The sequence below is a fragment of the Stylophora pistillata genome, chromosome 2 (genome assembly GCF_964205215.1).
Source record: "Stylophora pistillata chromosome 2, jaStyPist1.2, whole genome shotgun sequence".
Lineage (NCBI taxonomy): Eukaryota > Metazoa > Cnidaria > Anthozoa > Scleractinia > Pocilloporidae > Stylophora > Stylophora pistillata.
The window spans coordinates 19622513-19648332 of NC_142520.1; the positions used below are offsets into that span (position 1 = coordinate 19622513).

The 25820-nt window shown below is 39.3% G+C and overlaps 3 protein-coding genes across 4 annotated transcripts in view; 1 reads left to right on the plus strand and 2 right to left on the minus strand.

The window, feature by feature from the left end:
* Positions 1-25820, minus strand: part of LOC111347678 (uncharacterized) — a 724620-nt gene that overhangs the window by 83141 nt on the left and 615659 nt on the right. The window lies entirely within an intron of this gene.
* Positions 1045-4782, minus strand: LOC111318972 (uncharacterized). 2 transcript variants are annotated; one of them, XM_088747390.1, is made up of 3 exons: positions 4456-4782; positions 3326-3450; positions 1045-2661 (listed from the first exon to the last, which is right to left on the minus strand). In XM_088747390.1, the coding sequence occupies exons 1-3, from the start codon at positions 4763-4765 to the stop codon at positions 2026-2028; spliced, it is 1071 nt and encodes a 356-aa protein (XP_088603516.1). In that variant the 5' UTR covers positions 4766-4782; the 3' UTR covers positions 1045-2025. The 2 variants fall into 2 exon arrangements, with proteins under 2 accessions (XP_088603516.1, XP_088603515.1); XM_088747389.1 differs by having other exon boundaries at positions 3326-3459.
* Positions 23191-25548, plus strand: LOC148737629 (uncharacterized). The gene is made up of 3 exons (XM_088747430.1): positions 23191-23645; positions 24480-24613; positions 24711-25548. The coding sequence occupies exons 1-3, from the start codon at positions 23336-23338 to the stop codon at positions 25359-25361; spliced, it is 1095 nt and encodes a 364-aa protein (XP_088603556.1). The 5' UTR covers positions 23191-23335; the 3' UTR covers positions 25362-25548.

A 25820-nucleotide genomic window follows, 5' to 3' on the forward strand; every position in this document is an offset into this window, starting at 1 on the left:
GAACAAGCAGCCGTTGTTACCTTGGCAACAAAAGTGCTGCAACCTTTCTGATTCTCTCAGACTCGTTCTTTAGTTTTATTCGCTTAACGGCCAGTGGATTATAGGCACATGCAAAACTGCCCATGTTTCAATCTGTTTAAGCTACCTTCAGGTGTAACCTCCGCATGCCTTGCTCTCCCCGTGGACAAAGATTGTTTTCCGTTAATTCCAACTGTGTAGAGTAATCAGTGGACATTTCCACATTTTATGACGTAAGTATAGGCTTTATATCAGGCCCACAGGAGGAGAGAGATCTATATACAAGCTGGACTACCCTTACATGAGGATCTCAATGGAGTGATGGCTTTTACGGCTTAATTTAGGCCAATTGATGGCTAACAGTTTATATTTTTTTTCCTTCTCTATCACTATATGATCTTTTGATAAGTTAGAAATTCTTTAAAACTAATTCTTGAAACTCGTTCAACAATGGTTATCTTATAGGATATAATACTTTCCCACCGAGAAATAATTTGAATATTCCGTCACCTGGTCTCTACCAATGAAAATAGTTTCATAAATATTTATCAAACAGATGAAGCTGTGCGTTGCTATTTAGATTCAAAGACTAACTTCCCCAATGGGAAAGACTCGCTGAAACGTTCATTCAAGTATAGAAAATAAAACTCCCCAAATCAAAGAACCTTGTCTCATTCAGTTGATTAACGAGTTTGATATCGGTTTAACGGTGTTAATCGTCAAAGGTTAAAGAGTAAGAAAACTTAAGACGGACAACGGACGATAGTTGAATTGACTTTCAAGAACCTCCCCCCTCCCCCCCACCCCTCCCCATCCCAAACGCTCAACAACGGCATGTTTTTCACAACAACTTGTAGACACCTGTCAGGCTTCCCAAACGGCGAAGCCTATGTCAGAGTGCAAAATCTGAAATACAAACTACAAGTCCACGCTCAACAAAAAGGAAATATTCGAAGACAAAAATAGCACAGATCCACCACACCATGAAAAACTTTTGTATAAGCTTGTGATAAAGCAACACAACTGTGCGCGAAACTCAACTTTATTTAAAACTGCTTTAAAATACAGAGGTGGCCATCAAGAGGTGACTTTCCACACGTTTTAGGGACATAAACAAAGTTATAAGGACCGCCGACCGGAAAAAACCCTTCTGAATAACAACAAGTGAATAAATATGAGCAAAAGTAGTTTGAATGTTTTTTATACTGTTCAGACTATTCCACATAGCTAACGCTAATAGATTGTGCTGTAAAATAAGCATATTATGGTAGTAGCATTGCTCGATTTTTTCCAAATTATGCAGCTCAAACCTATGCTCGTCTTTGAAAATTAGGCTACCTTTTACGACTTGGTAGGATATCATTCATAGTATGAGATCTAGATATCGAAGGAAAACTCACTCACCCCCTCAATTCTGAGTTCGAGACCCATCCCTCCCCATCTAGGTCTGCTTCTGTCTCCTAAGTCATGCTGCTGCCTCTTGTTGAAACATCTGGGGAGGGAGGGTGTGGGTGGAAGAATGACCGAAACTGTTGCCTGTGTACTTGGAGTAATGAGCATAATTGATAATAATGGCGTCTGTCTTCAGGGCTTAATTAAGATCATGTGGCAATCCATCCTGTTGTTCATACAACGTGACGAACTCTTTCCTATCATCTTCTTTTGCTACTCTCCCATTCTAAACCTTCGTAATACTTTTGGGAAGAATATGCACAAACGACTCAGAGCGAGAGTTCAACTCTAGCCCTTTTTGGTAGAATTTTTTTGTCATCGAACGAGGCAAGAAAAAGCCTTTTCACCACTCAACCAGATATGTGTGCGGGTTTGTTGACGTATGTAAATGGTTGGGAATCCGCATGCAATAAATCTGATAGCCTCAGAATCTAGGATTTCGGCAACATTTATAGACTAAAAACTAAATAAATAAAAACCCTCTAAACAGCATTTCACACATCACAAAATTAAAAGTGAAAAACTTCAAAGCAAATCAATACAACATTGCATGAATCAATGAATCCACAAATTCAATGAGTAATGTTTAGTTTTCAAACCCCATCCCTTGTTACCAAAGTCAGCTTCCTTTCTGTTATCTTCCATCATTTTAAAAGAGGGAGGTTTCGCCACCGTTATTCCAATTCCGTGGTCGGTTTCTGAACAATTTATCCCGCCTCCTCCAATCATGATCACAGAACCGCTCCAGTCCCAGCCACACCAGAAGCTTACCTCATCAGCAGCGCGCAGGTCACCGCTGCATGAAGCCTGTCCGAAGCCCTCAGTTGTTAGGTACTGTCCACCATATTGAACTTTGTATTTTCCCAGGCACTTTTTATCGGACCAAACTGAACCGTTTCTGAAGTCACCATAGCTAGTGATTTTAGAGCGAAATGTCTGCCCGCTCAGACAGTTCCCTATTGTTTGCAACAAAGGAGTGTGTCCAGAGTCATCACTGCGCGTGATCTTAAGCTCACTGCCACTGACCAGCCAGAAGGCTGGCGATATCATGTCCGCGTTGTGGGACGGATCAGCGGCTTCTCCTGCAGCTTCAGTACTGTCATACCACCAGTATCCTGAGTCAATCATCCAGTTTTTGGTGTCACTGTTTGAAATCCGAGCGAGAAGAGTCCAGGCCTGATCACAATAAACCTGGAGAGAAATTATGAATCTCATATATTATATATCTTATTAGACGTTTTGTTGTGTAGTATCGTTGAGTATTTTTACGAGTTGTGCCGTATTTTGACGAGCCCGTAGGGCGAGTCAAAATACAAATAACGAGTAAACATATTCAGCGATACTACACAACAAAATGTCTAATAAGTTGTTTATTATCCAACAGGCCAAACTGTTATTTCAGTGCGGGCGAATTTCGCGGATATTTATTTACGGGGAGTGCGTGACAGAAGTATGCGAAGCGGAACGGAATTGGCGCGTTGTGGAGTTGCTGTTTCTATTTTGCTCAATAAATGAAGAAATTTCTAGGTCGTCTAGCTGATTTTCTTCGTTCGATTCATCTAATCAACTTGGATGTACATTTACTAGTCATTCTGACTCTCCGTGGTCGGAAATATGATTCAAATTGTCCGCCATTTTTTTTATTCGTAACTACAATTCAACTCCTCGCTTGCGCGATGCGAGAAAACCTGTTTAACCGGTACTCTAGAGTACAAATACCGGTCATATTTGTACTCATCTATGGTGTTATTTGTACTATGCAAAGTGTACTTAGATAATAAAAACCTATATTTTATGATGCAAATATATATTTTCGAGTATTTTTTAGATAAGAAAAGAAAAATCATTTAGTTACCAGAAATTTTTTCGACTTCATTTTTGTCTTCTGAGGCTCCAACCAATATCTACCACTGACCGCCATCCCTTGGTCACTGGCTTTGATCTCTCCACAAGACTCGGCGGGCATCTCGGGAATGGAGCCTAAAGTGGCTTGGCAAAAAGAGCAATAAAAGGGTTATCGTTCTATGGTAATAACCTTCTTGATCCAATTACGTTCTATTAACCAACCAAGGATCATTATTTTCAACAAGGAATACTCCAATGTGGCATATCAAGTCGCACACTATAGTTAGGAAGTCAACAATTCCTTGATGACTATGCATATGAGGTTACGTCTGATATAGTTCTTTTGCATAAAACATGCCTGCTCTAAAGGTTACATCTTTGGATATACCGTCAGCCAACTTCATGAAGTTCTGATCTCTGTTGAGCTCAACCTCTCTGGATGAATAAAGGAGACTCCTATTTGAGCCACTTGCCTATCCCCCCGCCACCTCTCCCCATCCTTTTCCCATCCTCTCCCCATCCTCTCCCCATCCTCTCCCCACTTGAGTGATTGTGAGGATTTGATCTAATAAACTCTACTTTGGTTAGAGCACTGGACTGTTGTGCGGGAGGTCGAGGTCGATGGTTCGAGCCCCGGCCGGACCAGCACTCAAGGTCTTAAAATAACTGAGGAGAATGCGCTACCTTTCTTTATTAAGAAATGGATAGAGATTCTAGTCTTCTCGGATAAGGACGAATAAACCGTAGGTCCCGTCTTTTGCATCTATTAATTAGATAATTTGGTTAGGCAGGGGACGTTAAAGAATCCACTCACGAGTTTACTGTGATGTGGTCTGGCCTATTTACTGGGAATTGGGGGGAGGGGGCATCTTGAAATAAGTTTCCTTCGATTGTTTGTAAACTGCTGATGTAGTCCGGCCAAAGTCCCCCGAACAGTGTTGTGATGCTTATTTGATCATATCCACATTTTAATTTGCGCAATATAAATATAAAATTATTATTATTATTATTATTATTATTATTATTACATGTGTTCTATTGATTGTGTAGGGAATATATAGCCGTACGTAAGTTTTCACTTTTCTCTTTTCTTTTATACTATAACACTAATGAGGACTATGATGTTTTTTGCAGCCATACCTCTGTTTTTCCACCGTCGCATGTACAATTTAGTTTCATCTTGGACAAGATCTTCAGGTCTTGCTTCCTTGGCTCTGTTATTCAACTCGCAAAGTTTACCAGTTGTGACGTAATTGTAGCTTTGACATGTAAGCTCGCTGTGGCAAAACACCAGACACTCGTACGGATCTTGTGCCCGTTTTGTTTTGAAGATGTGACCTTTCAGAGCCTTTCCACTCTCTGACTGCGTAGCAGGCCCACACTGCGGAGTAGTGGTCATGCGCAGAGGGATAAAAGGTAACAAGTAGAGAAGATACAGAACCGGAAACATCTAGCTTAGATTGAGCGATACTGCAAAAGCAAATAAATCAAGTGCAAATCAGAGCAAAATCCACTTTGACGGTTGGAGGTTGATTTTAGTCTGTGATTTTAATGGTTGACAGTTTCATTCTAACGTCTTTGAGGTTTAAATTTTAAGCCTTTATTCCTCCTATCAGATCCAATCAATATTGAATTTTTTTTTCCTATCTCTTATAGTAAAAGTGTGATTCTAAGACCTCCAACCATAAGTTTTTATTAGTTTCAAACAACTATTTGGTTCCCGCTGATATGGCTGACTATCGTTACAGAGCGCTTAGTGTAGCGTGACAGGCTTTTTGCCTAACCGTCCTGAAAGTAATAGAATGGGTGCAAGGCACCACAATTTGCGTTAAAGGTAATTAAATTACTATTTACTCATGTGAAAAATTTTCGGCCAGATCAGCACGAAACATGACTTAGCCCAAAGAATCAGAACTCTACCATGATTAATTTTCATCATGAATCATTGATGATTTTATTAAGAAACGGATGCAGTATTCACTGTGTTGATTGCTAGTGAGAGAGTTTTGGAAAATAATTAGGACATGTTGATAAATATTCATTGTAATAAATCGAAAAACTCGGCATCAATTTCAACTTAGTTATGCTCTCGCTGGAATTAAAAATAGAAAAATAAGAAAGACTGACATTTCTTTACCCTTCTATGTTGTCCTCCTTTGATTGCAGTTTTGCAATTGTTCGAAGATGTAGAAATAATTAATAAGGAGCTTTGGAATTGATATACTCAACTTGAAAAGTTTTGTGCTTGACGTAAGTAGATGGAAAAGCTTGCTAAATTCGCAATGGTCACGCAATTTTTCATTCTGGATCTCTGATCTCTGAGTTATTCATTTGTGATAATAAAATATTGATAAAATTTCAAGCCTAAGAGCGTTACTATTAATACCTCAGTCTAGAATGATAACATTATTCTTTTTTAATTTACATAATGAAATTAAGCTATGGCGTTAACCAAGAGAATAATTCACACACAACTAACGGCTTTCTATCAAGTTGTAATCTTTTTATTTTACCTGTTTTCTCCTGGAAAAAAGATAAAAGACAATAAGGAAAACGCTGATGCATGGTATGAACGAATATAAACTTCTCTTAAGCCATTTTCAAACAGTTAAACTGTATGAATGGATAAATTCACTCAACCTTGACATGTGGTGAATATTTGCCTTCTTCATTATCCTTAGAAAACTTGGATGGAAACATTAACAAGTTTATTTTGGACAGTTCGAGATTCCTTGGTGCCTTTCGCTAAGCGTGGTGTGCTCAATAGCTACTTTTCTCCATTACTGCGACCAAAACTTGGGGAATTAATTTGTAACATATTTAGAGGAGATATTTTTCGCTAATATTACAATAGGACAAAAAACAGTGTATGTCTTACTGACTCAAGTGGTAATAATGAAAGAACGTACCTGGACGTGCTTCAAACTTTTGCTGAAATTGTTTTTACTAGAACTCGAACCGTCGCGAACTAAAAGAAGTCCACGATATTTGCTGCATTCTCAGTCGCGAAATAATCGGCCCTGTAATGTGTTACAGAAGGATACTTAAAGAGAAAATTTCTTTAGTGTAAATGCGAAGCTAGATGTTTAAAAATTAATTAAAGCAGGTGTTTCAAAAATATGCGAAAAAGATTGTTTAGTTAGGCGCGAGAACTCAATTTTTCTTGGAACAATCTAAGAATATAAGTGATTTCTATCATGCCATTTACAGCCTTCAGTCGAACCCAGGATATGACTCAAACTAAAATTAGATTTAAAATCAGTCTAAAGTCTTCTTTTGAGTTTGATGTCTTATCGTTGATTCGATAAGCAAACTATAGTTTAATGGTAATTTTCTTTGTGGAAAAAAATAATAAAAATAAAGCAGCAACAACAAAAACAACAACAACAATAACAAAGACAATGCCAACTGTTTTTGCCCAAAACTACAAGTAAATGAATAAGGGGACAAGGTACTAAGGAAATTGTGTTGCTGTACCGGTGTGTAATTTGAAAAACGGATTAAAAGTCAAGTCAAGTCGTTTTTCGTTTTCCGCCAGTGGCATTCCAATGGCACTGAAACTGACATTCTGTGAGAAAATTAAGAGTAAATGGCAGTAAAAATCAATGAAATCACGGAAACAGCTCAAAATTCAGCTACGCCCATACTTTGTCCATTGGTAGGCTTTAGTCCCGTGCATATGAAAGGAACGTTCGTTTCTTAAAATTCTCGCTTGTATAGGAGAAATCTGCTTGAAACGGTTTACGGCATTTTCTTGAACAAAACCTTCAAAATTGTCGTAATTCGTGGCGTTGTAGAGTCAGTTCATCGCAAGTTTTAGATTGGTTTCACACTAATCCTATTCGTCTGATGCTTCTAAAATTAATTTGCAGCAAAAACAACTCATAACCTTTCCTTAAAAATAAAATATAATTTTTTTTCAAGTGCACCTACAGCTGCTCTAAAATGCGCTCTTTGTTACTTCAAACAAACGTGCCAAAAATGCCCGCGGTACGCAATGAAACCGACCAGGAAATCTCCTGAGCCATTTCCAAGTATGGGTTCAACTTTTTATTTATCTGGGATCTTTTGTATTTGTACAACAAGACATTCCTGAAGTAAGCCAATTTTCAATATCCTACGATCCGCCATTTTGAAGTATAAACACTTAAAAGATTGCCGCCGTCGCACACATGTTTGCGGTTATAAGTTTCCAATGTGAAGCTCCTCAGAATTTTTAAGCGAAGAAATTTCAATGGAATAAGTCAAATATGCATCAGAGCAAAATACAGAGGTACAGAAACGCGTCGAGAAACGGTTACAAAATCTGCTGTGACTCACCTCTTGACTTCTTTGCATGTTTGGCTCTTCATGACATGTTTCTTTGTTTCGTGCTAACTTCTGCTTTCTCCTTTTTACAAGCAACCTTTGCTGAGTAAGTCGGCTTCATGTTGGCGGTGTTTCCTATCAGAGCACTTTTCGGTGCTATGCTGGCAGACATAAGAACACCTGATACATTGCAACAATCGAGGACTGTTGAACGCGGTCCGGTCAGTTATCTGATCTGTCACGCATTTGAATAACAGGCATCATCGAAGCCGTGACTGCAGTCTTTTAAATGTTGGGAGAAGTAAATTGTAAAAAGACCCACATATTATTTTCGTGCAAAGAATGAACCCCAATCTTTATTTTTTAAACATAGTAACATTCTAAAATTGTTACTATGATACTAGATTTTCAGTCACCACCCTTGACCAAAGCCGATTTTCAACCTCATGCGCTTTACCAAGCGGTGCACAAATATATCTTGTCTTTCCTAAGTCTGTTATGAGTCCATCGAGTAAATTTTCTTTACCCCAACAGTCACATTCTCCTGCGAAGAAAAAACTACATGATATTCAATACATCGCTAGCAAATTATCAAGATAAACACGTTTGCGAATAATACAAATTATTAAAAACTGGATCATTGGATAATGCAATTTAAGGCTTCTTATTGGCTTAGCCATCATAGTATATGAGCCAATATACCATAATCTTCAAATATGGTAAGCGTACGCGTCAGCTTAAAATTAAAAGGGAGCTAAAAAATTTGTCTAATATAAAGATTTGGCTAATATCTGGGGGGCGTTTTTAATAAAACAATTATTCCACTCGCGCTTGTTGGATATGAGATGACTACGCGCCTCGTTGGCTATCTATCATCTCAAATCCAACGCACGCTCGTGAAATCATTGTTAATTATCCTTCATCAGGCAGGCGCCCATAATTATTTCACTATATCATATCGTATATAAGAACGATCCTTCGCAGTAAAGCACTATTTGAGCAATAGTGGAAATCAGACCTGAAAAAAATTTCAGGCCTGTACGGGATTCGAACCACTGACCTCTGCGATACTAGTGCAGCGCTCTACCAATTGAGCTAACAAGCCAACTGGGAGCAGGCCATCAAATTAATTCGATATAAACCCGTAGATGATAAATCGAACAACAACAAACATATGAAACATATGAGTGAACTGCGGTTATGAGACGTATATAAGAACGATCCTTCGCAGTAAAGCACTATTTGAGCAATAGTGGAAATCAGACCTGAAAAAAATTTCAGGCCTGTACGGGATTCGAACCACTGACCTCTGCGATACTAGTGCAGCGCTCTACCAATTGAGCTAACAAGCCAACTGGGAGCAGGCCATCAAATTAATTCGATATAAACCCGTAGATGATAAATCGAACAACAACAAACATATGAAACATATGAGTGAACTGCGGTTATGAGACGTATATAAGAACGATCCTTCGCAGTAAAGCACTATTTGAGCAATAGTGGAAATCAGACCTGAAAAAAATTTCAGGCCTGTACGGGATTCGAACCACTGACCTCTGCGATACTAGTGCAGCGCTCTACCAATTGAGCTAACAAGCCAACTGGGAGCAGGCCAGTTGGCCACTATTTCCACTATTGCTCAAATAGTGCTTTACTGCGAAGGATCGTTCTTATATACGTCTCATAACCGCAGTTCACTCATATGTTTCATATGTTTGTTGTTGTTCGATTTATCATCTACGGGTTTATATCGAATTAATTTGATGGCCTGCTCCCAGTTGGCTTGTTAGCTCAATTGGTAGAGCGCTGCACTAGTATCGCAGAGGTCAGTGGTTCGAATCCCGTACAGGCCTGAAATTTTTTTCAGGTCTGATTTCCACTATTGCTCAAATAGTGCTTTACTGCGAAGGATCGTTCTTATATACGTCTCATAACCGCAGTTCACTCATATGTTTCATATGTTTGTTGTTGTTCGATTTATCATCTACGGGTTTATATCGAATTAATTTGATGGCCTGCTCCCAGTTGGCTTGTTAGCTCAATTGGTAGAGCGCTGCACTAGTATCGCAGAGGTCAGTGGTTCGAATCCCGTACAGGCCTGAAATTTTTTTCAGGTCTGATTTCCACTATTGCTCAAATAGTGCTTTACTGCGAAGGATCGTTCTTATATACGTCTCATAACCGCAGTTCACTCATATGTTTCATATGTTTGTTGTTGTTCGATATATCATATCGATTGGACACAATAAATATAATATGAAAATATTTGTCTTCCAATCAACTACTTGACGTAATTATGCAGTACTTATGCTTTCAAAGGAAATCGAAAGTTTCATTTTATCTTCAATTAAATTGAGGTAATTTCTAATGTAAACACTGTATGACAGAGGCGATTTTCCGGCCCGCGTGAAAATAACAAAGCTCTTCTTTTCACAAGTCGCGACATTTCAGACATTTTAGAATGAAAAGTACTGCATTGAGGCTAATTCTAAGGAATAAAGATAAAAAGGTTTGCAAATCAAAGGTAAATGCTGAAACAAACAAAATTTAATTCGTAACAATTAACTTCTGCCTTTTGTCTGTGTTAATTTTGGCAACTAAGTGTTTGTAATCAATTTAGTCAGTGTTTGCGCATATGAAGAATGTTCTTCCAAGTCTATTATTTCTAACTTGTTGCATGCCAACTGGGGCTGATCTTAGTTCCAAATGGCTCATTTTCAGTTATACACCGAGGAATCCGTAGTGGGCACTGCGGTATTTTTTAGCAAAGTAACTATCACTCCACAGCTAAGATTTGTTTTAGGAAAAAACCTTTGCCTTTTAAATTGAGTCGGCGCAGTGTCCTAGTACATTTAATTTTTTAGGAGGATACATTCTCATTTTCCGTAGATTTCTCTTGACAGTTGCCGCAAGAGAACCCCACGCGATTTCCAAGACGTGAGCGACTGAGCGGGTCGACGTTTCTTCTTGAAATTCATTTTCTCGACTTTCTCTCTGTCTTTCTCTCCAACAGAAGTATCTCCTTCCCCAGAAGACGAGCCATGTTTCGTTTGAAACATAAACGGATGTACTACATCCTCTCGCTAGATTAAAATCCAAGTCGAGAATTCAATTGGTGGCGGCCCCATCACCGCTGTTTTCCTAATTCATATCCACTTCAGCAAGGGATATAATTTAGCATGTTTGACTATTGCTGCGTCATAACAAAGATGGCGGATTTCAATTTGAAAATGCCGATTTTTGGAACGTAATTGTTCGCAATTAGAACGCTTTTAGCTCAAATGAATAGCCAGTAACGACAATTCAAGCAAGGAACTTTTGATCTAAGTATCCTTTTTCTAGACCGTACTTTCTCTTTAAGATCCAGGATTAGAGAACACAAGAGAGCGATTTTCACGGGAGATAGAAATTATTTATTAACCCAACATTGTATAAAACACAATCATGATTTTAACCTCGAGGACGTCAAGATCATTGACCGCTGTTCCCAGTGGTCGAAAAGACTATTTTTAGAAGCGTGGCATTCAATTTGTGAACCGAATGCCATTAATGAAGACATTTACATTCCTGACATTTACAAGGCCCTTGGCAATCCCAAGTGACGCTTCTGCGGCTCATTTTAAAGCACTCATTTGCTTTCGTAGCTATTTTATTGCTGAAGAAGGTTATAATATTGTAACCGAAACGTCCTCACACAAAGTGTTTTAGTTAGTGACAACAAAAATATTTTCATTTATTATCATGCCTGACTACAACTATTGTATTTTTATACTTATGGTATGACAGTACTGAAGCTGCAGGAGAAACCGCTGATCCGTCTACCGACGTGGACATGATCTCGCCAGCGTTCTGGCTGATTAGTGGCAGTGAGCTTAAGATCACGCGCAGTGATGACTTTGGACTCACCCCTTTATTGCAAACAAGAAGGAACTGTCTGAGGGGGCAGACATTCCGCTCCAAAGTCACTAGCTATGGTGACCTCAGAAACGGTTTAGTTTGGTCCGATAGAAAGTGCTTGGGAAAGTGCAAAGCTCAATATGGTTGACATTACCTAACAACTGAGGACTTCGAACAGGCTTCATGCAGCGGTGACCTGTAAGTAGCTGTTGAGGACGGCTTCTGGTGTAACTGAGGCTAGAGCAGTTCTGTGATTATGATTGGAGGAGACGGAGCGGGTTGTTCACACGCTGACCATGGTATTCTTGGTTTTCACCCGAAGTCACCGATGTTTCCATATATGGGCATCCGTCATGTTGGAGCCCCTTGAGTGTTATTTTATTTAAGCATATGCGATTTCCACATTGTTAGTTATACGTTAATTTTGGAGTTTAAAATGGATATTTGCAAAGAAAAATCCGGTAAGGAGATGAAAAAAAAACGTTCCTGTGTTTTCTGAATACGCCAAAAACCTGGAAGGCCACGTTAAGGAACGGTATGTACAGAAAATATCTGTGGTCGAGGTGGATCCGGCAAGCCTTCCAAGCGAACAGTTTGATTCAGAAAATGTTATCTCATGCAACAGTAAGGAATGTCCTTACCTGGAATTCCACCCTTCCTGCTTGGCATTAAATTCAGTGGAAATTTGAAAGTTATGGGTTTGTCCGCACTGTGCTAGGTTACCTCTGTTTAAACGAGGAAAGAATGCTAAACAAAGTGCAAGGTCAACTGCCAAAATACCGGTCTGCTTTTGTTTGTGACAGTATTTGCATCTGCAGCTCCTAACCAAACTCAGGTGACAAACTTCTGGAATGCCAAGGTGCAAAGTGTGAGAGTGGAAAATTTTTTCATTTAAATTGTTTTAGGTTTAAAAAGAATGCCAAACAACTCAAAGACCACTTGGAAATGTGCTGAGTGTAAAAAAGCTATACAGTCAGTCTCAGCAGCTACCACATGTGCTTCTTATGCAGTCTCATCATCTGCTATCTCAGTACCCTCCACATTAACGGCTTCTGTTAGTACAAGCTCTTAGTCAAAGAGCTCAAAGGTGAAATCAACAAATATAGTGCTCTTGCTAAGCTAGCAGAATCTGACTATCAGATTATTCTCGATCAGTCTGGGTGGCTTAACTGTGATATCATTCACAGGGCTCAGGTACTGTTGCATGAGGCAAATCCAGTCATTGAGGGTTTTTAACGGCCTACACTTAGTCCTGTGCGAAATTTTGTGGTCTTTGGTGAGTTTATACAACTTCTGCACACAGGAAGCGATCACTGGCTCTGCATCAGCTCCATAGGGTGTCTGGCTGGACATGCTGATCTGTATGACAGCCTTTACCATGACATTATAAATCAGGAGGTAGAAGAACAGACTAAAGACTTACCTGGTGGCAGTTTAAAAGCAATCAATTGTGTTCCTGTCCAGCAACAGACTACAATTACAAGTGGTAGGAATTTGGTACCTCATCAAATAAATTAATTTCATCTTGTGGTGAAAAAAAGGCTGTCACTAAGATAAAAGGGGCCAGATAATTATATGAAACTTGTTGGTCGGGTGGGGGAGATAATTGAACAACCAGGAAGTTCTATTGGCTTTATTTTTATCTTGTTTCATACGGTATACAGCAGGGGAGGGCATTCTCATAGTAGTCCGGATAAAACCTTAGTGACAGCCGTGCAAGGAGAAATTTGATTTAATTCACTGGGGAATTAAAAAGGTTAAGGTTCTTTAATCAACCACATGCCAACTGGGCTTCATGTCTATCCTTAAGCTAGACTTCGAGTAGTCACCAATTCAGTTATTTTAATCTCTTGATTTAAACTTGTCCAAACAGACAAACTCCAGAAAGATGCATCTGAAGGAGGCAAGTTTTGGCTGGGCCATCTTGATGCATCATTTTGTGACTAGTCGCAGTCAACATCATAGAACCAAAACCAATCAAAGTGTTTTATAAAAAGTTTAAGCGATCAAGACATGGCAACTGAATTGCTTCTGTGATTCCTATTTTTCTGAATACCAATTGTTGAATAACCATTTATCAAATACATGTAAGAGTCTACAGCCATTACATAATCTAATTTAAAACATCAGTGAGTCAAGTAATTCTAAAAAGTAGTAGATTAATGATGTGTTTTTAGTGGTAAATCCGTTTTAGCATTTGTTTACAGCTAGTCCAAACATCAAGAGTCAAATAAATTGTTTTCGTGTTAGTCAATACTTGTGAGCTACCATATGACAATACACCATACACTAAATATCATTAAACCTGCTGATTAGTTTTGGGGCTAAAATTGAATGTTTAGTTCTCATTATTCAAAAGAAAAATGCTCCAGACTAACCTCCATTTTTACTTATATCACAAGTGGTAAGAATTTGGTACCTTATCAAATAAATGAATTTCACCTTGTGGTAATTTTTATGAACCCTCGTGTTTTCTCTTCAACAACACTGTAGTTATCACTACTGTAAGGAAAAGGCTGTCACTAACATAAAGGGGGCAAGATAATTACATGCAACCTGTCGGGGGGGAATGGACAACCAGGAAGTTCTCTTGGCTTTATTTTCGTCTTGCTTGATATGATAGACAGTGGGGGCATGCTCATAGTAGCCAGGAGAAAACCTTATTGACAGCCCTGTTAGGAGAAATTTGATGTAAATCACTTGGGAACAAAATCACTTTTCCACTCTGAAGATCCATCTGTAAAGCTAGTCAAATTGTACAATAGGGGTGCATACATTTACAAGAGCTGCACACACTCTTAGAATACGATTGATCATTGGAACCTGAGCATATGGCGGCCCATGAGGATTACATGCAAGAAAGTCAGTAGGCAGTGTACCTTCTTAAATAGTATACTTCCGACGAATCAGTCCTATAACTCGCTTGCTATGCCCTTTGTTTTCTCCACATCAACTGGGTCCGGCTGAGATTTACCTTTGGTGAATGCCGGAATAACCAGTTTTGCTTGCTTCAGGCCAAAAATCTCTGTAATAGTGAACCCCTTTTCTGCCATCACCATGTAACCAGGTAACAAATGTACTAAAAATGAACGGTTTTCTGTGAGGAACTTATCAGATGTGCGGGCTCCCCAGGTTTCAGATACATAGGATATGCCTCCTTGAGGGGTAATTCCTATGAGAATTTTTATTGTGTTATGGTGCTGTAAGACGAAATGTTTTGGGCCATGGCTAAAAGATTTTGTTTGCCTCTCAATAAAGACCTCGAAACAGTCAATAATGACGGTGACTTCTTTCCCAAATGCATATTGAAAACACATTGGCATGGTATGGTATAGCTGTTCTCGTTCTGGCCAGTAAACAAGAGGAAATAACTTAGCATCCATTACCACCAACTAAGCCGAGAAAATGCGCGAGACCGTAGCGATAGACACAGCAAATCTGTTGGCCAAGTCTTGAAATGGCACATTTAATCTCAGCTTCATCAGCGACGTAACAAATTCTTGAAATGTGTTCAGGGTTTGAGTGCGGCACTTGACGTAAGGTGCAGCATGTTGAAACATACTATTGAGAATTTCGTAGGACGGAAGTCCTGTGTATAATTTTACACTTTAGTCTGTCTTAAAAAACTCCCTATCAGGAGCTTGATATCCACTTCTCTTTGGAATCAGGTAGTCGAATTCTTCTGTCTGAGTTTCCGCGTCCCTATCAGGTGGTCTAGAATCACTCGATTTCCTGAACAGATAATCAAACGCCTGTGTCTGGGTTTCAGCATCCACATCAGGCAGTTCATGTGTGCTGGATTTTCTGTTGAGATGATCCAACGCATCTGTCTGAGTTTCAGCAGCAATGCCTAACGTAGATGCCACGTTCTCATTCTGGTGCGATTCAAATGTTTCGCTTGCAAAGCTCAAGGAGGCATATTCAGGCTCCATCTCTCTGTTTGCTGCATCAGCATACTGATCTGAAGTACCCTCTATGTTTTCAGAGAAATCTAGAGAAGTTATTCGTGTGCCGCTTTCATTGTCTCGCTTACGTTTTGCAGCAGCTTCTAGTTCCTGTCGCTCAATGGCACTCTTTCAACGCGCTTTCGCTCTTTCAGCACTTTCTTGAGCCATCTTCAAATTCCTCTCTCTGTATTCCTTTTTTCAAGGTTCAATGTTGGAAGCCAGTCAACATTATACTTGTCCCAATGCTTAGTAGGGCTGCCTGACATAAAGTGGCGGCCACAAACTCGTTCACTTTGTCAGATATTTTTGTAATTGGAATCACCTCGACTAATCGTCGAAATCCACCTCTCTCGACTTGTTGTCGTCAGTTTTTCCATCTGTTCCCCTTGATTTTTAACGACAGAAGGAATGCGAAACATTCCTATACCATCTTTATTTCCGGTTTTAGTTCCACAACCGACTACAATACATAAAACCATAACTGCGTCTTTTCCAGCTCTTGCTTTGTTTACATCTGAGGGGCTCCAACCTGGCGGAGGACAACACGGGGTTAATTTAAGGTCGCGTGGGTGAAAAGCAAGAGTTGGGACAACGGGGGCGAAAGTTGCCTCTTTTGAAACCAAGGAAAATGGAAGACTAGAATGTGACTTTAGTAACGACGCTTGGGGTTTGATAGTTAAAAATTACTCATTGAATTTGCGTATTTGCTAATGCATGCAGTGTTGTATGATTGACTTTGAAATTGCCCCTTTTAAGTTCGATACGCGTGAAATGTTGTTTAAAGTATACGTAAAGCATGATATTTATTGAAAATCTCTGCGTGAAACGGTGTCATCACTGCCCTCTGCGTAGGGTTGTCTTACACTAGTTTTAAACTATAAGAGATTTTTCCTTATTCATGAATGTTACCGAACTCATCGATTTTAGGGTTATTGGATCCATAGGCGCTTAAACTCAGTGTGCATCCGAATTCCCAACCTATTTACATACATCAATAAATCTGCAAACATTTCTTATTGTGTAGCTAAAAGACTTCTCCTTGCCCCGATCGATGACAAGAAAGTTGCACTAAAAAATAGGGCTACAGTCGATTAAGATGCAAATTTAAGTTAGAAAGATAGCGAAGTTTAACTTCTGCTCGTAGTCGTTCGTGCATATTCCTCCCATAAGGATTACGAGGATTTTGAATGGGAGAGAATCAAAAGAAGATATCAGGGAGAATTAGTCATATTGTATGAAGAACAGGATGGATTTCCATATGATTTTAAGCTGTTTACCCTCGAAAGAATAGCAACCTATGAAGACCGCAGGCGGAAGTGTGCCCAGATATTTTTGTGGGTTTTTTTTTTTCACTCGCTTGGCGAATTAACAAGAGGTACCAAAACTCTATACTTTTCTTCTTTTATTCTCTTCTCTTCTATTGTTGCTACTACCTTCTACTGCCACAGCCATTTCTCTTCTTCTGACTTCAGAGAGGAGTGCCCTCTCATTTAATGTAAAAATCACAGACGTGTCTGGGTTAGCTGACCGTGGGAATTTCCAAAACAGGATATTCAGAGTAGGTAAAACTTAAGGTCAGTTTTACCAACCCAAAGATGACCACCTAGCGAACTAGTTATCCTCAACCATAACAAGCGATTAAAATGTCTAGCACTGTAAGAACTGAGCCAAGTTCAAGCACGCACTAAAAATAAATGATCGAAACTATAGACTCATCAAAATAGCACGTAGGGGCGAAAATGCGAGACTTAAATAAAACACAAGGTAAACCTAAAAATACTCGGGATATCAATCCTTGAAAATTCTCTACAACAATATGTTCCTCAAATCGTTTACACGAATAAGCTTACTGGATTCAAAACGGTTTTCGGATTTAATTATTGTCGAGTGCGATTTTCGAACTATTGAGATACTCCGAAAAAAACCAAATAGCATCACCGGGAAACATCGGGTCAAAACTGGGTTCAGATCGAAATTCTAATGTTACACTCACTCACTCAATCATGTCGACAGCATATGTGGCATCACCTCCTATAGAAGGCAGTAGCCACAACAAAGGTGATGGGAAGGCGCCTCCCATAATTTTTTTTGAGTCATGTCATGAGTCCCGCACAGCGTGGAGAAGATTAAAAACTACGAAATGAAATTTGGCATTCTGATCCTTACAGACATGATGCGTTCCTTGAAAGGACACCGACGCAAAGAAGCTAAAAACGTTAGTTAGAAAACAACGCGCATACTGCCATGCCAATCTGCAAGAATGTTTGCAATGTCTTCTGGGATCTAGCTCGTGAAAAGCAATGAACAGGCCCACTTTCTGCAAATAATTTCCTGTCATTGATGATTTTATTCTTTACCTGACCGAAACTTTCTTGAGCATCAAACTTAACAATTCCTTGTAACCAACAAATCCAGCTAGACTAATCCGGCGAGGTGTATTTTTCTTAGCCCGGCTTCTGATGGACATTTTAATGTGTTTTTCGATTTTTAGGGTTTTGTAAATATTTTTGGTGATTTAAAATAAAGCCGAAAAAAATAAAAGACAAATCCGGCTTGATGTATTGCGTGACGTAATTATTCTTATTTGTTCTCTTGTTCTGTGACTCTATTCATGGGTACATAAAAGTGAAAGAGGTCGTGAAAGCAACAACTAGAAGATAGCTCCCAATGTGTGGTTGATAATTATTTAAGGTATAGTATTAATTTGTAATAGTTCGGAGCTTTTTACAATTGAACTATTAAACTAATTGGAAATGTTGCATTTGTTTAATCTTCTGGTTTCGGCTGGAAAAGCGTGGTGGCCTAACGGTCGTGGTGCCCTAGACATCCTACAGGTGTGTAAATGGGTGGAGGCGAATTTATAACGGGGAGTAATCATGTGATGGACTAGGATCCCATCCAGGGGGAAGGGAGAGTAGAACTATTTCGTCGCTTAGGTTTTGTGGGCTACTGGCTTGACGCAGACCTTTATTTAATTCTAATACGTGCATCTCCATGAACAGTGCCGATAAGTGTTTTTGTTTTTTGGGACCCTCAGAGAAAAACTCCGTATTAAATTATTTAATTAAGTTGTGAACTAGCCATTAATTTTTAGTGATCAATATTCTTATTTATTTCTTCATTTGCTTTTATTTTTTTATATAATTTGTTATTTTTCGGTCATTCCGGGAATTCCGGGTATTCCGAGTATTCCGGTTCCGGTTTCAAATTCTGGCATTCTATACACCTTTGCCATAATGGCGGCGGCCGAGTGAAGACTAAAGCTGGTGCATGGGGACGAGGCCACCCGGGCATGGATTTGTGCACTTGTGAGCGCTTGTCAAAAAGTTTCTGGCACAATTTATCAATCAAAAAGGCTTTATTTCTCAAAGAATCGACTACTAATATAGCTAAGGCCCAAGCTATGCACAATGCCATGCCACTGCTGTGTTCCTTTCTGTACTACTACTAGGGGATATCTCGACGAAAACGGTTAAAACATATCTTACTTCAAATTTTCCAAAGCAAAACTCGCGAGAAAGCAATGGCCTCATGCAATCCGTCAAGAGGAAGGAAAAAACTTCAAAGTCTTGGACTCAACCATGGTCTGCTCGCACCATTTCAAAATGAAAGACTTGGAGAAAACTATTGCGGGCAAAATATGCCTTCAAACCAATGCTGTACCTTCGGTCTCTCAGTGTCGTACCTCGCTGCGCAAAAGGAAGCCCCCATGTCAAAGATTCACTAGTCCGGCAACTACTCATCAATCGTCCAGGGCTTTATTCATGGTGTGCACAGAAAGCAGCATAAATGATAAATCGAATGAACAGCTAGAGAGTCAGATTACAGCTGTAGAATCTAATGAAAACAACGTCGAAAATGAGGCAAAGAGAAAAGATGTCGAAGTCAGACCGATTTGGTCGAGTCGAAGGATGCATGTCGCGCTTGTGAAACATTACGAAATGAGAATAGAAGAGCTCCAAAGAGAAATAGAAAGCATTTCAAAGAAGAATGAATGTTTAATTTTTTTTTTCTATTGAAAGATTTGGCGCCGACAATTCTGCTGTGTCCTTCTACACTTCGTTTCCTAAAAACGCTGTTCTAATGGAAATCTACAATTATCTAGACCCTAGAGTGTGTTATAGGATTGTTTAATTCCGCTCTGGTAAACAGAGGCATCTTCTGAAGTGAGTAGCCCCACATAGATTCAGGGGGGAACTTGACGGGAACATGTCGTTTAGCGGTGCAGTGTGAACTTGTGTTGTTTCCTGAGCGTAGCTCATTTCGTTTAGAAGAAAGATTGTTGAGATCAGGATCAATGATATTTTTATCCTTTCCACTCTTGATGTATTCAAGGACCCTAAATTATAAGAAATTAGGTCAATTTAAGTGTAAAGAATCACGATTGACAATTTTCTCAAAAAATCAAAACACCTCGAAGTACGCATCTTGTGCTTGAAACTAGCCTTTTCACAAGCTCTGCTTTTATCTTTAAGCTTTCGCTGGTTCACCTCTGCACTTCAACCAGAATCTCAAGTCCTCAGTCTTCAATTGTGAGGGATTTCTATCTCTTAAGGAAGTTCCAGGAATGTAATTTTCGGTGAAAAAGCTCCAGGAATTGTGAGAGTTTGTATTCGCGTCAGACGCATATGTGTTGCCCGGGTGGCCTCGCTTTCGTGAAATTATTCATAAACAGTCTCAGACCTCCATCGGATTTTCCGCCATTATGGCAAAGGTGTATATTTTCCAAACTACCAAAAAAAAAAAGAAAAAGAAAAAGAAAAAAAAAACAACCGAATATAAGAGCTTTTTTATTCGCTTGTATTTCACAGAGTTTAACTAATAATTTCTTTTGTCATTTGATGCTGCTTATAACTACTGAAGCAAGTATGCAAAGAGTTCTTAGGGAAAGCGAGTAAAAGATAGATATAACCTCCTGAGGAGAAAACTAACAAAATAAACTTCTTCAGTACATATCAGTTAACCTCACAGCGTCTTTGTGACGTGCGGGAAAACATCTTTCATATGTCCAAATTTGATATGCTGACACGTTTCTGGGAAGTGTAGCCTCAAATTGGTGGCACATCTCAGTCGAAAAACTGCTGTTAAGCTCCTCGGTTTGCTCGACAGTTCCAAAACATCGATAGGATTTCTTTTCAGCTGGCATTGTGCAGACATGGTAGTTTTTCTTCACTTGTTCCTTATCTATATGGTTCTTCCCCTTGGAAAATTTCAGTCCTGCCCAGATGGTATGTTTTAAAGCTTGCATTTGTTGATAATAAACATTTTTTTTTCTACTCTTAATTTCTCAGCTAAGCTATATATCATAAACAAAATGGAAACGCACATTTTCCAGGACTGAAATTCTCGTATATAGAGGCCTAACTAGCGAAACTGTTACTCTCGTCGCCTATTTTAATGCGCTGTCATCTCTTCTTCATTCAGAATTATTCTACATTTTTTTTTCACAATATGCGAACGCGTGCTTGCAAAGATTTTAGTTATGATCGAACAATAACCGCAGTTATTTAATTGGTTATCTTTTTTAAAGCTTATAGCCTCGAATTCTTTTGAGAAACTCATATAAAGATCCGCTAAAGTTTTATTAAGGTCATCTAAAATTAATGAACATATTTTCGCAAATTCCTTGCTCGCACGAACTCAAAGAAGAGCTTATAGTTACCCCACAATCAGGGAAATAAAAATTGATGTATTAACTACGTGGAAAGGAAACTGTTTGAATTCGAAAAATTGCTTATATTTTTCAATTGTCCTGTGGAAATAAGAACCTCTCTTTGGGCACATTATTATTCGCCGGTGTCATATTTAGGATATATCAACAAAGTTGAAATGGTAAATTGGCCACCGTAACGATTACAAAAGGTTACGTTTCGAGCGTTAGCCCTTCGTCGGAGCGAAGGTGTCATGTTTAGTTGACACTTGTTTTGAACTGAGGAAAACCGGCGCAGTAAAATTTGTACACTTCGAAAACATGTTGCCGACAGGTGTAAAACATATACCAAACGCTTGTCTTGTAATTTCTAGAACTTGGCATTCGAGGCAAATTTTTTTCGTCATAGCAGCCTTCCTATGTTGTCTAAAGCAATTTTTGCAAGCCTGTTGAGTAAGTTTTTTCAAAACTAATAAAGTAAGAGGGAGTTGTTGAAATGCAGGCAGAACAATTATGTTTCCAATGATGCAAAAGTAATACTGGCTGCGAATGAGTGAGAACATCAAAACTTCTCATTTGACAGGTGGCTAAGAGATAGACGACATGGATGTCTACTATCAACATATTGAAGTTTGTTATATTCAACAACTCTTTATTGGTGCAAATTCATAATTCAATTGAAATCGATGCACAATGAAGCGACGGGAAGATTTTAAAACTTCAGTAACGGTTTCCCAGGCTTTTTTCTATTTCATTCAACATGTACAGGTTTTATTATAAACAAATGTAATTAATATGGTTCATGAAAAAAGTCAAACAGAAGAAAGAGTTGCTTAAGGTGGGGAAAAAATCAAGTGCTAAATTTGCTGCTTAGAAGCGAAAAAGAAACAAGTTTTCTGTATTTACGACGCCTGCGTAGTACATTTAGCATGCTTGAATCATTTTTTGCTTGAATTTACGACCAAAATGTGAAGCTCTGTGTCGAATATTCTGAAATTGTAAGATTTATAGACAAAATATTCAATTCAACAACACTCAAATAGTTTTTACTATTTAAAGAAGAGTTTCGAAGATCGCTAAGCCTCGCGTTATGTAAAAAAGTTCGGTTTCATTTCTAAGGCCATAACTCGTACTGCGTTATTGTTTTCTCAGATACAATGAATATATGGAGTTCATATAACTTAACGGCCTGCTCCCAGTTGGCTTGTTAGCTCAGTTGGTAGAGCGATGCACTAGTATCGCTGAGGTCAGTGGTTCGAATCCCGTACAGGTCTGATTTTCGCTATTGCATAAATAGCGCTATCTACTGCGAGGATCGAGCATCATACGTTATTGTTTTCTGTTTAGATATTTACTTTAAATCTTGAGCTTCAAAAGATGCATCTCTATCGGAATGAAACACCGCAAAACAATCTTAGTGAGAGTTCTGAAACTACTCGACTAAGCTAGACGGGAACTTACCAGCTGAAGTTAATCGCACACGTCGTATTATATTTTTGTCTTTTTTGCTTTTTGGGTTTTGGTTTTTTGGGGTTCTTGCTATTTTATTACTCTTATAGTCTTACCTAAATACCTCTTTGGAGGTCTGTTTCCACATGAGGTCAAGGACTCCTGTACAAAATCACAAATTGAAATCAACAGCCTACCGTCAAAGCCACCCCCATCCTCACCTCCAGCCCCCATTCACTATTGACACCCTCATAGTACTACTGTGCGTAAGTAGAACAAACCACAGAAATTGACAATTACTACGAGAACTTGGAGATGACGAAGATATGAAAAGGATATCTTAAAACAAAGCTATTGCTCTCACAGTTCCGATGCATCGCTGAACGCTGTGTGAATAAATAAACTTTTACATAAGCTTAAACGTTTCTCCCTCCATAGAAAATCCAAAGACATTCATCATCGAAGTCAGATGCATGTTTTTTTTCAGTAAAGCCTTTGGTCCCTTTACAACCCAGCCTAAATGAAAGCCCGCATTATTGTTAATGCTTCGGCACGAGTTTTCTTCGCCAGCGGGAAAGTGTGAGCCCTTGAGGAAGAGAGCCAGCAGCGGTCCACTTCTCACCGATTCGTTTCAAATCTTCCCGGGGAGGAGAAACGCGGGCCAGTCTTGCTCTGCTTATGACGAGGGCCTACTTGGAAGCTATTCATAGGCACTCAGACTATTCTTATTTTTTTTTTTACGTTTGCAGTATCACTCAATCCAAGCCAGATGCTTCCGGTACTGTATTCTCTCTACTTTTTACCCTTGCTTCCTCTGCGCAAGGCAGCTAGTTCGCGGTGTGAGACAGTTGAGCAGTCAGAGAGTGGAAAGGCTCTCAAAGGTCACATCTTTAAAAAAAAACGGGTACAGGATCCGTACGAGTGTCGGGTGTTTTGCAACAGCGAGCTCACATGTCAAAGCTACAATTACGTTAAAATTGGCCAAATTTGTGAGTTAAATAACAGAACCAAAGAAGCAAAACCCGAAGATTTTGCCCATGATGAAACTAGATTTTACATGCGTCGGTGGGAAAACAGAGGTATGCAAAAAACAACATAGTCTTTTTTAGTATCATCAAATAAATGCGGTAAGTACAAAATAAAAAGTTATTTACATAGTTCCTTCCACTTGCAAAATGATAACTAATTGTTCTTGTTAAGAAAAGATTTTCAGCCATATATCTAATATTTAAATCTTCCATATGACGGTAGCGCACTTTCAGCAACTTTTGATAAGGGAAGGTAGTATTGAAGAAAGGGCGAGAGATATAGACGGAAAGACGTAAAGAAAGGGCCAGCTTAAAGCTCATTCCAAGATGGCAAAAGTCTGGTGCATTATCACAATATCAGTAGATTAAAATGATATGTGACGAACTCCGCCAGCATTGTTGTGGGACCGAGGTGAAACTCAGATATATTTGCAACACATTCTGCAGAATGCGCGTGTATTTTATTATATTAAGGCCCAATTATTATATTAAAGAATAATTGAGGTGGAGAGGAGGGTGGGGAGAGGGCTAAGGGTGGGGGGGTGGGGAGATACTGAGCTAGAAGTATCCTCTATTCAACAAAGGAAGTTGAGCTCAACGGTGATGAGAGCTTGATGAGGTTGGCCCATGGTATTTCCAAAGATGTTAGCCTCAGAGTAAGCACGTATTAACATTCTAAAAGTTTTATGCAATGAAACTTAACATCTCAGACGTAACCTTATAGCAGTCAAGGAGTTGTTGATTTCGAAACTATATTATGCGATTTGGTAAGACCAGATTGGGGTATACCTTGTTGAAATGACCTTCGTTTCGTTAATAGAACGTAAATGGATCTAAACAGTAAATGCCATCGAGCGATAACTATTTCATTGCTCCTTTTTAAAGTCCCTTTAGGTTCCATTCCCGAGATGCCTGCCGAGTCTTGTAGAGAGATGAAAGCCAGCGAACAAGGAATAGCAGTCAGCGGTAGATATTGGCTGGAGCCCCTGGAGACAAAAATGAAGTCTAAGAAATTTCTGGTAACTAAATGATTATTCCTTACCTATAGAAAGTACACGAAAAATGTATTTGGATCATAGGATGTAAGTTTCTATGAGGATCATAATTTCTCTACAGGTTTATTGCGACATGGTATCATTGAATCGGGCTTGTACTCTTCTCGCTCGATTTTCAAACAATGACACCACAAACTGGATGAAGGACTCAGGATACTGGTGGTACGACAGTACTGAAGACGTAGGAGATACTGCTGATCCGTCCACCAACGTAGACATGATCTCGCCAGCGTTCTGGCTGATGAGTGGCAGTGAGTTTAAGATCACGCGCAGTGATGACTCTGGACACACTCCTTTGTTGCAAACAACAGGGAACTGTCTGAGCATGCAAACATTCCGATCGAAAATCACTAGCTACGGTGACTTCAGAAACGGTTTAGTTTGGTCCGATAGAAAGTGCTTGGGAAAGTGCAAAGTTCAATATGGTGGACAGTACCTAACAACTGAGGGCTTCGGACCGGCCTCATGCAACGGTGACCTGCAAGCTGCTGATGAGGTCGGCTTCTGGTGTGACTGGGGCTGGAGTGGTTCTGTAATCATGATTGGAGGCGGCGGGGTGGGTTGTTCATCTGCTGACCACGGAATTGCTACAACGGGGGCGAAACTTGCCTCTTTTGAAATCAGGGAAAATACGAGACCAGAATCTGACTTTAGTGATAACGCTTGGGGTAAAATCATTGAAAGTTACTCGTTGAATTTGTGGGTCTGTTAATGTATCCGCAGTTGTATGATTCGCTTTGAAGTTTTCTCATTTAAGTTCGTGGCGCGTGAAATGCCGCTTAAAGTTTACTTGAAGCGTGGATTTTTTTAAAATTTGTGCGTAAAATACATGCGTTTGTCTTAACCGATAAGTGACCAAGACAGAATTTCTCCTTACGATATCAATAAAATATACAGTTTACCAGAGAAGTCGAAGAAAATGGCAAACTTCCTTTTCTAGAGTGCCTGGTAAGCCACAACGACAACTCATTACGAACGACAGTTTACAGGAAACCGACACACACCGACAGATTACTAGACGAGTCATCCTACAACCCTACATCACACAAAGCCACAACTATCAGAACTCTAACACGACGCGCACAACTAGTATGTGACTCGACAGACAGCTTATCCGACGAGAACAAATACCTTCACCGTGTTTTTACGAAGAACAACTACAACAACGACT

Bases quoted from the DNA above. Each gene is read 5' to 3' on its own strand.
- LOC148737629 (XM_088747430.1), top strand. From the start codon at position 23,336: ATGCTTCCGGTACTGTATTCTCTCTACTTTTTACCCTTGCTTCCTCTG. The intron at 23,646-24,479 runs GTATGCAAAAAA...TCCTTTTTAAAG, and splicing joins GCGTCGGTGGGAAAACAGAG to TCCCTTTAGGTTCCATTCCC. The intron at 24,614-24,710 runs GTAACTAAATGA...ATTTCTCTACAG, and splicing joins TGAAGTCTAAGAAATTTCTG to GTTTATTGCGACATGGTATC.
- LOC111318972 (XM_088747389.1), bottom strand. From the start codon at position 4,765: ATGTTTCCGGTTCTGTATCTTCTCTACTTGTTACCTTTTATCCCTCTG. The intron at 3,460-4,455 runs GTATGGCTGCAA...CTTTTTGCCAAG, and splicing joins GCGACGGTGGAAAAACAGAG to CCACTTTAGGCTCCATTCCC. The intron at 2,662-3,325 runs GTAACTAAATGA...ATTTCTCTCCAG, and splicing joins TGAAGTCGAAAAAATTTCTG to GTTTATTGTGATCAGGCCTG.